General features: G+C 49.7%; 1 protein-coding gene across 2 annotated transcripts in view; it reads right to left on the reverse strand.

Annotated features, from left to right (window-relative positions):
• Window positions 1-482: 482 nt before the first annotated feature.
• Window positions 483-17,033, reverse strand: part of LIMK2 (LIM domain kinase 2) — a 43,924-nt gene continuing 27,373 nt past the window's right edge. For both annotated transcript variants that reach the window (XM_075012848.1, XM_075012849.1), the window contains 11 exons: window positions 15,783-15,888; window positions 14,090-14,286; window positions 13,123-13,309; window positions 9,927-10,013; window positions 8,549-8,680; window positions 8,170-8,226; window positions 7,898-7,963; window positions 6,208-6,382; window positions 3,540-3,595; window positions 2,709-2,866; window positions 483-2,350 (listed from right to left, as the gene is read on the reverse strand). In XM_075012848.1, coding sequence (XP_074868949.1) covers window positions 2,194-2,350; window positions 2,709-2,866; window positions 3,540-3,595; window positions 6,208-6,382; window positions 7,898-7,963; window positions 8,170-8,226; window positions 8,549-8,680; window positions 9,927-10,013; window positions 13,123-13,309; window positions 14,090-14,286; window positions 15,783-15,888 — 1,378 coding nt within the window. In that variant the 3' untranslated portion in view covers window positions 483-2,193. The remainder of the gene's footprint in view (window positions 2,351-2,708; window positions 2,867-3,539; window positions 3,596-6,207; window positions 6,383-7,897; window positions 7,964-8,169; window positions 8,227-8,548; window positions 8,681-9,926; window positions 10,014-13,122; window positions 13,310-14,089; window positions 14,287-15,782; window positions 15,889-17,033) is intronic.

The following is a 17,033-nucleotide window of genomic DNA, read 5'->3' on the forward strand; positions in this document are numbered from 1 at the left end:
ATCTAATAATTATTCCTTTCTGGCTCTGATGTAAGTGGATTCTGCTTTACTTCCTGCTCAGGGCCAGCTCAGTTCCTCCAGCTCTTGCACTGGAAAGGGAGGTGTGAGCACAAAGCCAGAACATTACAATGCAATGGATTAAGAGCAGGCAGCACAGCTAGAGTTCAGGTGATTTTGGCACTGGCAAGGATGAGGCCTGACAGTAGCTGCCACACTCCCAGCTATTCCCCTGTCCTAGCTAAATGCAGTTCTGTTGATGATTTGCACATAAGTCAAGCATCAGAGACAAACTGTCTACAAGCCAAGTCAGTCTGCCACTACCAAGGTGATGTCCCACAGCTGAGTGAGGGGCCCAAAAGCAGACAAACAACTTTCTTCCCAAGTGTGTATTTATTGCTTTTAATTTAGTCAACAAACATCGAGCTGTGCAGTCACTCTGAGTTAAGACCACCTCCCTCCCCCTCCCACCCCCCCATCAGCCAGGTCACTCTCCTTTGCATTTGTGCCTCTAATTAAGTAGCAGGGAGAAAGTCCTGTAACAATCAGAATGCCAATGGACCCAACTGGCAACTCTCCTACAGTTCAGCACTTCCCTGTTTCTTTAAAACAACTACCGTATAAATTAAACACAACCAACATAAGACAGACATGAGGACTGGTCCCATTAATTGCTATGGCCAGGCTCATAGTCCCAACTCCTTAGGGAACAGAGACAAACATGAACACACGCCTTGTTAACACGGGGTTGCCAAGGAGAGCAGAGACTGAACTCAAGTTTTATGAAGAGGTTGTGGAACTCAGAGGACTCAGCAGGCAGCCTTTGATTGGGTATCAGCAGCTACATCTCACTTACTCTGAAAGACAGGAAATTTACATTTCCTTCTAAGGCCCCAGTGAATATGCTCGTCTCCTTCCCGCCCCACTTTCTCTTTCTATGCACATGGCCTGACTGGAGCAGGAGTCTATTTAGAGAATCAGACTAAGTTGTGTGTCAGGGGCTCCAGCCAGATAACCAACTGGGACTCTGATGGCAATAGCTACTGAACTACAAATCCTTCAGCTACCACCCACAGAGGATGGAGACATGAGCCTCCAATCCACCAGCACAGGTCCATGAGTCACCTTTTTAGTCTGCCCTGAGACTCCAAACAAGCTCACCTCACTCAAGCCAAATTCCTCAGCCTGGACCTATCCCGCTCTCCACAAAGGTACATTCTGCCAGTTACCAGGCGTATGTATCACTGCACCAGGTCAAATGCCCAGAAAGAGGCACGTGCTCTTGTGGGACACCTTCCCATTTACACAGCAGCGCAGGCTCAGGAAGATGCTGGTGCAGTTGTGGGCATCCTGACTTGAGTCCTCGTGCCTGAGGTCTCACATGGGGGACTTAGCTAGCCAAAGGTGTTTTCAGAGCTAGAAGCACACCTTAGAGTCTCAATCGCCCCCTCTTACCCCCTGGACTCAGATCAGAGCCTCATTCACACACACATGGGGAGCAAAGCCCAATTTTCACTGGGTTGTAGTGTTTCTGAACAGGGCCTGGGAGCACAGAACTACACTAATGGAGATAAATGCTACCCGCTGACACCATATCCCGACCATTCCTTTCAAACGCCCCTCAATTCCTAGCACTTCTACCACCCCCAACGAGGGGGCCAAGTTGCCAGCCACTAGGCAGCTCAAGAACCCCCCTTCACATGGAGGAAAGGAATGGGATCCCCTTCGCCAGGCGCCTGGTTGTCCCAGTTCTAGTGTATTCCAAGTGTTGCAAGGAGAACGCAGTCACTAAAGAGTCTGGGAGAAGAGATTCCTAACCGAGGAGTCTTCCTATAGCGATTCCCTTCCTGGCAGATAGGCCAGGACTATTTCACAGCTTACAGTCACATTGTCAAGTTCCAAGGCACCACAGTGACAAGGCCAAACAGGCCCCAGAGTATTGTTTCCCCCTTTGTGTTGAGCAGCTCTCCTTGGTGCAGCAGGCAGGAAATAGCCCTTTTCACTTGCAAAATGTGCCATAAATCCACAGTGAAACCAGGACATCAAACAGACTCAGTGGTTTAGGTTTCATGGGGGAAGGGAGAGGGGAATAGAGCTGGGGCCCCTTGAATGCCCTGCAGATAGTCAAAGTACATCTCCCTTCCACACCACTCCCATGGGAGCCAATGAAAAAGTAGCCCAGATTGGGTGGGCCACCTAGATTGTGTTCTCAGGTAGCTTGTCCCGGCTCAGCCCATACTGAATGCTGACATTGTGGTCCAGCTCCTCCAGCTCGGAAGGGAGGGGGATGCCCAGGTCTCCCAGATAGAGAGAGAGGGCTTCAAAGGAATCCTCCAGTTTGGAAAAGGGGGGCCTAGAAAAAAAAGGGATAAGACTGGTAAGCGGGCAGCAAGTCTAGAGCAGGGGTCATAGGAGAGCAGAGGACCAGCTCCTGGGACAGCGATGGGGAAAGGATAACAGCAATAAAACCTCCATGAATTGAGAGCACAGCACCAGAAGTACCCTGGATATTAGCACAGCCCTGCCCTCCCACCTCTGACCCACTTCATAGAGCAGCACTGTCACAGCGTGGTTCAGATGGAGGGTGCGTTCTCCACCCCCACCCCAACAGAATCCATGATACAAAGAGGACAGAGGCCTGAAGCAGAGATTAGACCCACGCCTCCCAGCAGCTAACCAGCATTCCACTCCCCAGTCAGCCTGAGCCTTACCTGCTCTCGGGTTCCAGCCTGCAGCAAATGGCAGCCAGAGGGAAGAAGGCTGGAGGGCAATCAGCAGGAACAAACTTCTCCCAAAACAGCTTCACGTTGAGGCCAAAATCCAGTGTGCGAGGGAGGCAGTCAGGGTCCGCATACACCTGCCCTATGATCTAGAGGGGAAAGAATAGCTCAGGGGCAGCAATTAAAGCAGTAGGTCCAGCACTCAAGGCCAACAGGAAGGGGCTGCTCACTCTGTAGGTAGGTGGGGCTTACTGGAAGCAATGCCATTAGGTGTCTGATTACAGGCCCGGTTGAACAGAGCCTCATCTACAGACCGGCTTGTTGCACAAAAGAGGATCAAGGCCACACCATTTAATACAAGCAAACCTCATAGGCAGTACAGGGGCGGGCCCCAGAGGTCTCTCCCTGGTATAGCAGAGGTAAACAAGCCCAAGTTCAATTCCCTCCTCCCTCTGGTGTTGCTGCTACTTGGATAACAATCTTCACTTGCTCATGCAACCTGTGCAGTGTCCTGGCCACCATCAGTCCATGCACTGAAGTACAAAGCAATCCCTCTGCTCGCATGATACTAATGTGATAGCAGGCACACCCCTCCTCTATGACCTCATCCTGTTATCAAGCTCCCCGCCCTCAATATAGCCCACTAGTTACAGAGCTGGGGGAGGGCGAGTCAGCTTTGGTGTACATTGCAGAACTAAGTTTGTCTTCAACATGAGGAGGGGGAGAAATGGTGGGGACCCAAGCAACCAGAGAAGGAAAACCCAAGCAGAGGAAGTTTTCTTGCTCAGGACCCCTAGGCAGCCCGCTGGGGCCTGGACATACCTCACAAAGAACTATGCCAAATGAGAAGATGTCCACAGTCTCGTCATAACTCTGCCCTGCAGGAAATACAACACAGGGGACACTGTGAGCTAGGAAGTTCCAAAAGCAACCAGGTCAAACATCATCCCCTGGTGCAGTAGTCTCCCTTAGCAGGATCCCAGAGGAGTGCAGATTCACACTCCAAGCCCAGGCAGCCTAGTGAGCCAGAGAGTATTCAGAAGTGGAGTCAAGTACAGCAAATAAAACGTGACTTCCCCCTCTTGCCCCTCAACCATGATTTGGCGGGGGGGGGGGGGGGGGAGTGTGTGTGGAGAAATTTCCCTGCCTGCAGCACAGCTGCATTTGTAGCCATTTTACAAGGCTAGATTTGTTTCCCAGGCAGAGCTGGAGTTAGTCACTAACAGAGGAAGCAAGATGGTTTCTAGCACAACAAAGCAATCATTAGTATGTACATCTAGGTTGGCTGCAGCTAGTTTCAGACTCTGCTGGCTGCTTCCCAGCAGCTCTTTTGCAAGGAAAAAAGTGAAATAAAAACCTGTTGTGCCTTATGTTCAGAGCCCACCGTAGCCCCCCTACAGGTACAGGCTGGGCAGAAAAAAGCCCTCCCTCATTCCACATTCCTGAAGGGATTGCTTGCGTGAGGGCAGCTCCTTCTGCTTTTGGCACCCGCAGACTTTGTTGCACAGTCCTGATTAACTGTTGTGCCCCTGGCTTAAACTAGCAGCTGGAAAATTCACTTGCTGGCTCCCTGGAAAGGTCAGGTGCATTCCCCACTGCAGGACTGAAGCATGTGACTGCAACAGTGAGGCCCACGTAAGATTCTGTGAAGCAGAATGAGGCTGTAAAGTTCCCGCGGAAGTTCTTCTGCGGCAGACTATTACAAGGAAGTTTGTGTAGCAGGCATCTTCCTGCAGGAGCCTGGGACAATCGATCTTTGCTGGATAATGAACTAGAGCGGACACTGACGAGAGCGGTTTGGTGGCTGCAGTTCTCACAGTAGCCTCCACCATAACTGGCATTATCCACAGATTGCAAAGAAGGGAATGGTTAATTCAGACAGAACAGGACGCACAATGGAAGGGCAGGGGCGGAAGCTGCCACTGCTGTAGCCAGGCTATGGCTAGCCAAAGAATTTTCATCATTAAAATCAGCGCTTCACTGCTATCAGACCCTTAAAATGCTTCATGGCTGGAAGTTTCAAGGGACGAAAAGGGAGCTCGAGAGAGGAACCCCATCAGGGACTCATCTGCCTTTAACCCAGGAGTTAGGACTATTGCAAAGTCCTAACTGGGTGACCAGGGTTCAGGTGAGTGCAGATGTCAAATCCAGAGAGCCTTTGCCTTTGGCATGAACAGCTCTTTCAAGGCATCTCTGCGGTGTGCCATGCCATTGCTGGCTGCAGAGGAAGCTGGATCCCCAGCATCTGCCGCAGTGACTGCAGAGGTAATAAATTAAGTGCTAATGATCTCCCTCAGACAGCAGAGGGCTTTGAGACAGAGAGAGCAACCCCCACAAGCTGACAGGATCTACAGGGCTGGTCTCCCCAGACAGAAAGAAGCATCCCTCCACAGCCAAGAATAGAACTGTGGCTGGGCCTCACGTGGGGTGGGCTGGGCTGGCTGGGAAGAGCCCTAGCACTCCAGGATAGGACATCAGAGCAGGCTTTACCTTTTTTAATGCAGTCTCTTGGGGGGCACAGTAGTCAGTCTGCCTGGCAAAGTGCCAAGCTTGGTACACGTTAGCATTCCTGCCTCACAACTCTAATGCCTTGGACAAGCAGGATAACCCTCTGCACCAGACCCCCAGGGGCCAGCCAGCACACAGCTCAATGGAAAAAGAAGGACGCACCAAAAGCAGCAGTAGCAAGCAGCAGGGTACTGGGGCGGGGGAGACAAGGAGGGTAGAGGCTGTAAAACCAAAGTCTCCTCTTTCCCCAAGAGATTGCAAAGAACGGCCTGATGCTGAAGTCAGTAGGGCACCATTTACAGAGCAACCCTATCCCTGTCTGCCCTTTTGGGAGGACTTAGGAGCGGGGCTTGTTGTTTGTGTGTTTGCCTTGCTGCCATGCCCAGGTCAGCCGCAGCAGCTGGGTTTGCATTCTCCCCTCTCTTGGATCCCACACAGGAAGCACGACCCATCAGGGACTCACGAGCCCTGACTCCAGAGCCATGATAGATCTGACCCTCAAGCGAGGGGGAGGGGGGACCACACAACAGCTGGATTCCCCTCTTGTCTGTCCCATACTCAGCATTACAGGTTTGCCCCACCAGTCCTCTCCTACTTCATTTCTACAGAGCACAGTCAAGTCGCTGCATCACTGAAGTTCATTTCAAAGCCAGTCTCATTGTTTCAACACTCCTGTTTTGTTGCCACCAGACAGACAGACAGACAGAGACAACAGCAGGTATTAACCTGGTACTCCGCAAAGAGTCCTGACAACTCCCAGGAATAAGTGCCCCATTTCTTCTTGCTTAGTCCTGGCAGCAGGAGAGTTAAACACCACTGACATACACACAGCCACCAGATCTGGCAAGAAAGCAGCTCATGTATTAGGAGCCTTAGGCAGCTAATAGACAGGCTGAGTTTCCAGGAATCCTGTCGTGTCTCCTCCTCCCAGACACTTTTGCCTCAAGGAGGCGCCTTGCCTGCCACAATACAAGCACCTCACCATTTAACATCTCCGGCGCCATCCAGTACGGGTTCCCAACCACAGTGTAGCGCTTCTTCCGGTCACTCTTGTGCAGGGTTCGCTTCTTGGCGGATGGCTTCTCCAGGGCGGGTTTTGTTCTCTCTTCCACAATCAGCCGAGACAGCCCAAAATCAGCAACCACCACCGTCATATCCTAGCCACGGGATTTAATCACAAGCAACTGATTCCCTGTCGGCTCCTCTCCGAGGTAAGTCACTAGTACAGAAACAAAGGGGTCCTGGGACACCTTGAAGACTAACAGATGTATCTGGGCGTAAGCTTTCACAGGCAAAACCCCATTGTGTCATTAGTACAGAGCGGCTGTATTTCCTGTCGCTTATAAACTGCGCATTAAATGTAACAGAAGCAACTTGCAGGCAGGCAATAAGGAAGCCTCCTGAAGCTAGTTGGAGGAATGCAGTGAACACAGAACCCCAGCGGCCCGCCCTGGGGCAGCAGGGAGAGAGGGGTAGGGAAAGAGACAAGAGCAGATAAGGTGAGAAAGGAGAGAAGACAGCCCAGGAGTCCTCATGCAGGGAAGGAGCTGTTTTAATTACAGTACTTTGCTAACAGTTGCTAGAATTAAAATTTGGGTCACCTGCATCCAGCTTAACCTAATTCTACCCAAAAGCCTTTCCCAGCTAACACTCTGCTCAGATTGGATCTTGGGGTCGGCAGCCTAATGATAGAGGCAATATTCAGATTATGGGGGTACTGAGAGTCAGAGCCAAGGGACTGAAGCCCACAGCTGATCTCAGAGCATAGTAACGGTGAGAATCCCCAGAATTCTTGGGGAGTGAGTGAAACCAAATGGATGCTCAAAGAAACAACAAAAGAAGAGAGCACCAGAGGGGGTCGGTGTGTTAGTCTGTATCCTGCAAAAACAACAAGAAGTTCTGTGGCATCTTATAGATGCATACGATTTCATGGTCAAAGACCTGCTTCATCAGATGAATCTTTGCTTACAAAAGTTTATGCTCCAATCTGTTAGTCTATAAAGGTGCCGCAGAACAAAAGGGATGGGGGTTTGAGTGTATGGCCATGCAATTTATGGATAAAAGTTAGGGGACCCAAGTAGATTTCTTCATTAGCTGTTGCTTAGTGAAGCTGCTACAAAAAGAGTACAGAGGGTTTAAAAATGGGAGCAGTCCTATAAGAGTTCCTGTAGTGTAGTGGTTATAACTGCCTCACATGCAGAAGATCCCTGGTTCAAAACAGGCAGAAATGTCAGCTCTCCCATTATCGGGGCAGGGAGGGGGCAGGGCAGAGAAAGAATAGCTCAATGGTTTGAGAATTAGCCTGTTAAATCCAGGTTGAAGGTGGCCATTTATAAATCTGGGGCAAATGGCTTTAAACACACATTTGGAAGGGGGAAGGGATGGCTCAGTTGTTAGAGCATTGGCCTCCTAAACTCAAGGTGGCAAGATCAATCCTTGAGGGGGCAGCTTAGGGGCCTGGTCTCCAGGGTATGACCAGGATTAATGTAAAAAGTTAGGCTGTAGCACTTTAATTTCTTGGGACATGGAACGGAAAACTGGGATACTAGAAGGCTTACAAGAAAGGGTCATCTCCACACTGCTGGGGGGAGTATCAAGGCAGCCTAGCGTGTCCATGGACACTAAACATCACATGAAGGAAAGGAAAGGGAGGCCCATATTCCAGTGCTCACCAGTTTGATCAGACAATTGTGTGAATTCAGGTCTCTGTGGATGATACGCATGGAGTGCAAATAAGCCTGAAACAGAGGGACAGAAAGAAGTGTTAGAGGCAGGCTAGTGAATACATCTTTAGCAATAACCCCCTCAAAACACTGGCACAAGCACATGGTATTTCCCTAGCTGTCAACTCCTTTCTGCTAGTCACTGCATGCCCTGCTCTTCCATCAGCCCTGCCTGCTGCAGCCCACGCCCTGGAAGAGCAGTCTCGAGAGAAGATACTCACCATTCCTGAAGCAATTCCTTTGGCAAAGCTGACCTTCTGCTGCCAAGAAAACTGGTCCTGCAAATCAGACACCTCCTGAGTGATCAAGTCTTACCTCACGAGCTGGCCAGTGGGGCTGGCCTCCCCCCACTGAATTCTGAAAAAAAGGAGAGCCCCAGAGAGCCAGATGCTCCCCCACAGGCCAGATACAGCATATGCCAAAAAGGCAGAGAAACATTCCCTCCACCTGGAGGACCCAGCTCCGGGGGAGAGAACAACCCAGCTAAGCCGGCTCCTCATGGACACTCAGCAGTACAATGCAGTATGGAAACAGGCACCTGTTTCACACTGGCCAGGAAGCCATCAGGACACCCAATTAGCAGAGCATTTACTCACTCACCGCATTGCGAATGAAGTCCTTCAGTGTCCCCCCTTCAATGTACTCTGTAAGAAGGTTCAGCTTCTTATCCTTGTACAACACACCAATGAACTTCAGCACATTGGGGTGATCCAAACTGCGCATCACTTTCACCTGGGGAAGCAGAAACACCCCCCCGCCCCCATTAAAGATTGTTACAGGCCATCCCGCGAGTCTCACCAGCTTTACTTACTGGTGCTCGCATTGGCACAGAAGGGTCACATAGCATCTACGGAAGCCCACTGCACCTCCCTCAGATATCAAAAGAAAGTCCATTCAAAACCCAACTCTAAGACAGGAGGGAGGGATCACTCAGTAGTGAGAGCACTGGCCATGTAAACCCAGGGTTGTGAGTTCAATCCGTGAGCCTGGGGCAGGTGAGTTTTTTTGCTTTGGTTTCTTTTAAAGCTGTCAGTGATGGGAATAGGTCCTGCTGTGAGTGAACAGGACTGGACTCGCTGACCTCTCAAGTTCCCTTCCAGTTCTATGAGACAGGTATAAATCCATATTTCACTTCTTTTTGTTGTTGCCCCTTGGTTTCCATTATCATCTGATTCTTGAGAGACAGTGATCAGGCTGAAGAGCTCCAAGGTCGGTTATGGCTTAGTTGCCAGGACTTCCCCGCCACGGCTCATGTGCCATGACACTCTTAGGGTATTTAAGAAGCTGGTTTTCAGATCAGCCTGACCCTGGGGAGGAGGAGAACAGCAGCTGTTCAAGAAGTGAATTAAAAACCTCCTCTGTTGTAACTAAGTGGAACATCTTCCAGGTAATAGCCTGAGTCAACTGTTGCCTATTAATGTTTCATACTGAGAAGGACACATCCCCCGACGACTTCCACTTGCATGCACTAAGCACAGTTCAATCAAATGGCTTGTTAGGCTCTGAGGGCCTTTTAGATTTCCTCTTCATTAATTTTCAATGATAAGTCACCTTTATTTTCTGAGCAGTCAGTCCTGGTTAATTGTGACATACAATTTCAACCCAGTTTCTTCTTCCCCCAACATGCTACTTACTTCCCTGCTTAGCTCACTAGTGTGTATTAGTAAGAGGGTCAGAGAGGAGATCTACCCTGCCCCCTACCAGCTCCCTTCCCTCTAGGGATGTTAAATGTTAAAGTGGTAACTGGATAAGTATTAAGCATGCTGGTAATCCTAGTGACTAACTGGTTAACCCAAACCCCAGCTGCACGCTCCTGAGCAGCCCCTGCCCTACCTCCCAGTCAGGATCCCTGCCTCAACAGCCCTGCACTGGCCCACTAACAGTTTACAAATTTCTTATTTAACTAGTTATTTAACCAGTTAACTATTTTGACCAATAGTTACATCCTTACTGGCCTCACTGGAGAACTTGCTCCTACCTCTGTTAAGAAAGTTTTCTGTGTTTCCTCATCGCAGCGAATCAGTTCCTTCATCACCATCACCTTCCCCGTTGCTTTGTGAGTTACCTGTTGGAAACAGACCCTGTAACAACCTTTAGAGCAGGGATTCCCAATCTGTGAGTCACTCACCTCTGCCTCCATCCCTGAGTGGGGAAAGGAGAAGACATTCAGACAGACTGGGTCCAGTGAGTTGCAGGACATTGCCACTAATTTCCAACCCCTCTTTCCCCCCCACCCAAAAAACAACACAAAAGCAAAGATTCAGTCAGATGAAAGTGATAAAAATAGACACAGAGGCCCATTGTGGTCTGACCCTTTGAGTCTACTATCTCGAGAGCCCAGCTATTGGCTCAATTTTAAACCAATGCAGAAACCAATTGCTGCAGGCTGCCAGAACCTCTGCTAACAGAATTAACCGTACAGCGGTGTCCCTGGCATTACCTTATACCAGACAATGCAAACGCAGATACATGTTATGTACAACATGAAAACCATGTCCCCATGTACACAGATCCTCACCAACCACTTCAACTTGCATTAGTAAAACTACTGAGGAGGATTACCTTTTTTCACACCTAATCTACCGATGCCCCTGATTCATTTGCAATGCTGCATGGAGATGCTCAACTAGAGACTGTTTAGTTGTGGCAACAAGCTGTCAAGGTGTGAACAGTGTGCTGTAATCTACAAGGATGGTACCAAGGTGATGAGGACCTAAAACCTCATGGCTTCAACTCTCACACCACTGTGCTCTTAAATGCTTGAAGCCCTATGCTAGGTCCTTCCTGAAAGCTGTTAAGAGTCTCAGCCAAGGATTCCTGATTTTTTGGCATTGCTCTGAGGATCTGGGTGCCCCTTAAGCAGCAACGCCTTTCACACTGAAATGAAGTGAGTCATGAAGGAAAACCATCAGCCACTCTCTAAATTTAGCTCCCAACTGAGGTATTCTGGAAGCACTTCTCCCCCTACTGACTTCTTCAGTAATTCAGCTTCAGCAGCAGAGAGTCTACTTGCTTAAATTTCTGGGCACCTAAACCAGCTGATCACCTCCTCTGTCAAAAGAGGGAAAAGGACTGTGTGGTTCATCCAGAACACAATAGACACTGTGCAGAGAACATGTGGAAATGGGACAATCTCAGAGAGGAAACTGGAATACTTCCCCCATTTCAAGCTTTGCAGGAACTGAAGGACGCATCAGAAAACCTCAGGCCCTCAACTCAGTGTTGAGGAACGTGAGAGAGATGCAGAACAATGCTCCTGGTGACCCAAAGAGAAAAGCAGTGGATTAACAAGCCTCCATCATGCAAGAAGCTGTAATACCAAGTCAGTATTTCTAAGTTACAAGACAAGTCTCTGCTGGGGGATCCTGCAAATTACATTAGCCAGGAACTCAGACTCGGGGTCTGCGAAGGAGTAATTCTGCTGTAGTTGCAGGAACCATGGAAGTTCTCATTGGATTTCAGTCTCTTATCAGAGTCCATAATTTCTTCAATTACAATGATGAGTATCGCTGATCAAAAGTAACTCCCTCTCCAGAGGAAATACAACAGCCATCAGTTGGAAGAGGCTCAACTTCACAAGCTCACAGGGTCCTTTTTGCACCTCAACTATGCAAAGCTTACTAGGTAATTTCTGTTATGTAGTGGCTACAAAAAAGTTTCACCTCCTCATGTTTAGAGTTCAAGGCCTTGGAAGACAAGTGTTGTAACCAACATTAGGCTGGAAAGGGGCCACAAGTTGAGAATTTGAGAAACAGCTCTACTGGAAAGGCTACTGCACCCTTAATGCTGCGTAGACAAAGTCGTCACAGAATTCAGCACTGCTCTGATCTAGGTGGAGTACGAAAGCCTGGAAATTTTGTGGCAATAACAGGACAAGACAGCAACACATCATCCCACCTCTTGCTTCGATCCAAAGTAATGCACCACACAGTAGCACAGTGCAAACACACACTCTGCCACGGCATTCTGCAAAGTGGTACAAGGGGAGTGAAGGGAAGGAATGACAGTTAAATGTGACTCTCCAGGCCGGCATAAAGAAGCTGAACAAGACCAGTGCCATTATGGAACTCAGAGGAGATTTGATCTCCCAGCACATGCACCAACACAAGAGGAAGCGCCTCTGTGCTGTAAATGCCAGGGGAAGCAGACAGCAAGGCATGCTGCAGAGGAAAAGGTTCTGCTTACCTGGACATGCTATCAGTCTACGAGCAGAGAAAAGAAATATGCCAGTTAGTACAGTACCCTATGAAAGGCCAAATGCTGTGCATCCCAGAGCAGACTGTTCTGTCGCCAAGGACGCGCAAGAAAGCGACTGGTACAACCGTGATTAAAGAGAACCCGATTCCCCCTGTAGAGTGGGATGGAGATCAGGGTACCAGAGAGCTCACCCTGGTGCTTGGAAGGTACATACTGTTCAGGAAATTGACTCCAGGGTCAGCTAGAGTAACACCAGAAGTCTGAGCAGACTAGAGAAATGCAAGTTATGGAGTAACTGGGAGGAAACCTGATGACGCAGAACGCCTGGGAGGGAGCTCTCAAGGGCCTACGCTCCGTGGCTAAGATCAGATTGCTAATGCCGGGAAGCGAGAGTACAGTACAGTTATATTGCAGGAGCTTTTTGTTTTCAAAGGCATTTGTGCCCAGATGGGGTTGATACTCAGGGAGTTGAGTTACATGCTTAAGCAGGTTACCACTGTGACTGACCTAGGGACCCTTATAAGCCCCCGTCTGGCACAGACGCTTGCACTGAGAAAGGGCAATATACTGAACTGGGAGGGTGAGTACACACATTCAGGAAGACATTGCATGTTAAAAGGGAGTCTTCTCCAGCATCCCAGGGATGAGAGCCATTCGCTCTGCTCTTCTGGTTACATACAGCCACCTTCTCAGCACACTAGATACATGTTAGGCAGGCTGCCGTTTAAACAGGAGAGTGACTCTCTCCAGCAGAACGTAATCCATCTTTTCAGGATACCGGCTACACTCAGGCTGAGTGAGTACAAAAGGAGACAGAACTGTGCATATGGTGAAAGTCAAATTCCCAGACCCAGCCTGCTACTGGGAAGGGGAAAAAAAAGGCCACTCAATATTGTTGTGCAAGTTTACACAGGAGGTATATCTGGTCACTTGGGAATCTGGTAGGAAATTCACAGGCCATGGTTGTGCCCACTCACCTTGATGGCCTGTCCAAAGAATCCTTTCCCTAGGACTTCACCATGCGTCAGATCACAGGGCCGGAAGATCTGCTGGGAAAAGCTGGAAGAGGAGCGCAGAGATTCAGAGCGACTGATGTCACGGCTCAGAATGAGAGGTTCCTTTGGGGAGCTGGGCCCAGGAGACTTGGAAATACTGTTACTTCGCCTGGAGATTAAAAACAACTGGAAGATTAGGTCAGCTGCAAAGAATGTCTTGCTAGTAACCATCAAAGCTCACTAGCTTCCCACAATTCTGCAGTTGTGGAAGGTGCTGCAGCCAGTGTTAAATTCCTAAGTGAACCAACCGCAACATCCACGCTGGCCAGCCATCCACAGCAATGGATCTCTGTCCACATAGATTCTGACTTCCACCTTACAAGGAGCAATGCCCAATAGTTCTGAGCGAGGGATTCAGGTGCTGAGGAAGTGAGTTTTGCAAGATGAAGAAAGTCAGTGGTGAACAGGAGAGCTCAGGATGGAGGGGGGAAGGTTTTTGGAAGGTTGAAGACTCAAGCCTCACTTCGCAGCAGGAACTAAAACCCTGTAGTACCTGAACGCCAAGCAATTTTATTGCTTAGGTAATGAGCTTTTGTGGGAAAGAACCTCTTCAGATTCTGGAGCAGAACGGAGCTCCGGAAAAGCTTTTCAACTTCATAAGTCGAGTGGATACCAGTTTTCTAGCCCACAATGAAGCTTTTCTTAGCAGCCTAACCACCATGACACAAGACAGCCCAAAGAGGAGTCAATAAAGGAGAACTAGAGGATCTCCGGCCTCATCGCCTGGGCAATGCTTCCTTTCAGACTTGGCCATCACTCAATCATTTGTAAGTGCCATGGCACGTGCACAGCTGGATGAGAAGTAACAGGGATTGATGACAGCCTACAAAGAAGAGTTTCTCAGTAAATTTGCAGCTGAAGCTCTAGAAGCACAGCTGCAGTGCAGTACCTGAGAGAGCGCCTGCGCAGCGTTCCTTCCAGATTCTCCTTAATGTCCAATGGGGAAATGGAGTGTGAGGCGGTGGTGGTTTTTATGTGGGTGGGGAGCCTGGAGTCCAGACGCAGTCTGTCTAGTCGCTGAGAGACAGGGTCGTGTTCTATGAGCAGCTGAAGCGTCTGGCTTGTCCTGCGAATCAGGTCCTCCACCTGAACACAATCCAAGAGCAAGTAAGAGCCTCAGAAGAGGACGGTTGTAAAACAGAAGAATCTGCATGGACATCCTTCAACAGACAGGTGGGCTCTGCACTGCCTCAGCTATACACTGTGGTTTAATTATAAACATTACAGCTATTCACCAGACCAATCACATGCTACCTAGCGCCTCCTCTGCTCTGATCAGCTACAGGAGACCTAGCTCACAACCTCTCTGAAATAAGGCTACACTACACTGAAGAAAGCCAGTCCAAGATTATATGGAGATTCTACCATGCCTAACACTGACCCTTACACACTCAAAGGGTCAGCGTAAAGCTACCCACACATCTAAACTCAGAGCTAATTACAGGCACTCCAAGTTACGAGCATCCGACTATAAAAATAAAAGCTCAGCTGCAGCCGGGGGAGCAGGCAAGAGGCACAACGTAAGTGTTGGTGGGAGGACTCCAGGGGAACAAGGGGTGGCTGCAAATCCAGTGACAGGACAGCAACATTGCTTTGAAGGGGAAACCACCACTTCACTCCAGCTGCTGGCTGCACAGCTGCTCCCTGCTCCTCTGAAGCCCTCTGGCCTGTGCTCTTGCCACTTGCTGCCTCCTAGTGAGCAGGCTGGGTTGCAAGGAGATGAGGACATGAGGGATGGGGCTGGTTGCAGGAACCGGTACAGAGCCCTGAGGCAGGGGAGGCGGAAGATGAAGAACGCCCAGAAGTCCCCTTCAGAATCTCCACCTACCTCCTCATCTTTTTCTACTTAAACTTGCCTTTCGTCAAGCACTAGCAATCCGAGGTGAAATAATAGCTCTCTCTCCTACTTTTCATTGCAAATACACAGTATTTCAGCTGCATCATGGGCTTTGTGGGCTAGCCTGGGAACCTAACTACACTGTTTCTATGGGAAAAGGTGTTCTGAGTTCCCAACAACGGACTTCAAAATGAACTTTTGGTCCACAACCCATTCATAAGCAGGGGACTTCCTGTATTCTGCTTTAGAAGACAAGGCTTGAGGTATTAGTGAACACCAAGCGCCGACAAAAAGTGTTTGCCTAGCAACCATTAGGAGGCTCAATATTGTGCACTGAGTGTTCAAGTGTTACACCTTGCAGGCAATTTGTTGTTAAAAAAGCATCTAGTATAACAACCCAGACAGAAATCTGCCACTTGCTACGCACCTTTTAGGTACGGCCTTGCAATCTGCAGTCCAGGCTTCCTTAAACTATCTCCCCCGTTGTAAGCTGCACTCTGCCTGCCCTCTCCCAGCTGTCGCCTTCCCCTCCTCAGTGGAGCTTAGATGCCAACCCAAATGAAGGAGGCAGCAAAAGCTTCTGCTCACATTCCTAGCCAGTGGATCGCAATACAAATCAGGGACAGCATTACAGCCCCGTTCAGTAGGGGGCTGCTATGGGGAAGATTGTAAGAGAGTGCTGAAGAAGAGAAGAGTCAGTCTGTAGGATTAACTTCAGGATTACTCAAGATAAAACTATACCCACTTCCTCCACTTGTAATGTGCGAATAGGGACTCCATTGATTTCCAGGATCCGATCTCCAGAGTGGATGGCATTTCGGACATCTGGGCTAATGTGTCTTCTGTTGACTCTAAATGAGGGAAAAGAGTCATGCTGGAAAATCCACCTAAAGGCAGATTACCGGAAGTTCGATGGATCTTTACTTCCCAGCAAGTATTCTTCCTTGGTAGGGTCCAGAAATAAGTGAAGTGCTCCCATTTTACTGATGTGAGAACACTGAACTGCGATGGCAAGCACTCTCTGAGCTGCCCAGACCTCAGCAGGCTTGGAGAAGAAAAAAAGACCTTCTCATCGAGCCACTAGAAAGGGAAGCAAACAGTAACCAAGCCACAGGGAAATGTCACTAGCTTCTTCGTTACTTCTACAATCTTGTAAGTACTTTCTGGACGGGGAGGGAAACCTTTTCTGGGTTGTGGGGGGCGGGGGGGCCCATGGAAGCGAGATGCAAAAAACAAAACAAAGCTCACTTATGTGGTTCCTGACTGTATGGGGGCCAGGACTATGGGGCAGGAGGGAGGGTGCAGCAGACTGGGCAGTGGGGAGATCTGGGTGGGAGGCGGTGTGGTAGAGATGGGAGTTGGGAGAGGATGTGCAGGAGCAGGCTGGGGGGGGAAGAGTCTCAACAAAAGGAAGGTGTCAGGGTAGGGGTGAGGGGTCTGGATGGGAAGAGGTAGAGGGTTTGGCGTGCAGGAGCAGGGGGTGGGTGGGAAGTGAGGGTGGAGAGGGTACAGGAAAAGGGGTGGGAGCGGGGACAGGAGCTGTGTGGGGCACAGGTTTTCTGGGGAATGGGGGTGCACTTTCCAGCACCACACCCCACTCCCAGGCTCCACCCTCTACTCCTCTGATCGGCTGGAATTATGGCCAAACAGTGGCAGGAAACCTCAGGGCGGGTTGCCCAGGCCACAACTGCTCCTTCCAACTAGAACAGCACCATCCAGAAGTTGACCCTGGAGCCACTTTCTGCCCCTCCCAGCTCCTGGCAGAGCCCAAGGTCTGAATCAGAACCATGAGGCTCAGGGCTCTGCACCCTCCACGTGGGCTGGGTGCTATGGAGGGGAGCCCCAAGGCTCGGAGTCTGGATCCAGACAAGCCAGGATCTGGACCACAGGCTGAGGATTCTCTCCCCTGATATAAGAGCAGAAGACTGTCCAGCCAATCAACACTCAGGGTTTCATTTGCGCCTCATTCCTACCACACGTGGTCATGGAATGACCA

The sequence above is a fragment of the Carettochelys insculpta genome, chromosome 18 (genome assembly GCF_033958435.1).
Source record: "Carettochelys insculpta isolate YL-2023 chromosome 18, ASM3395843v1, whole genome shotgun sequence".
Classification (NCBI taxonomy): domain Eukaryota; kingdom Metazoa; phylum Chordata; order Testudines; family Carettochelyidae; genus Carettochelys; species Carettochelys insculpta.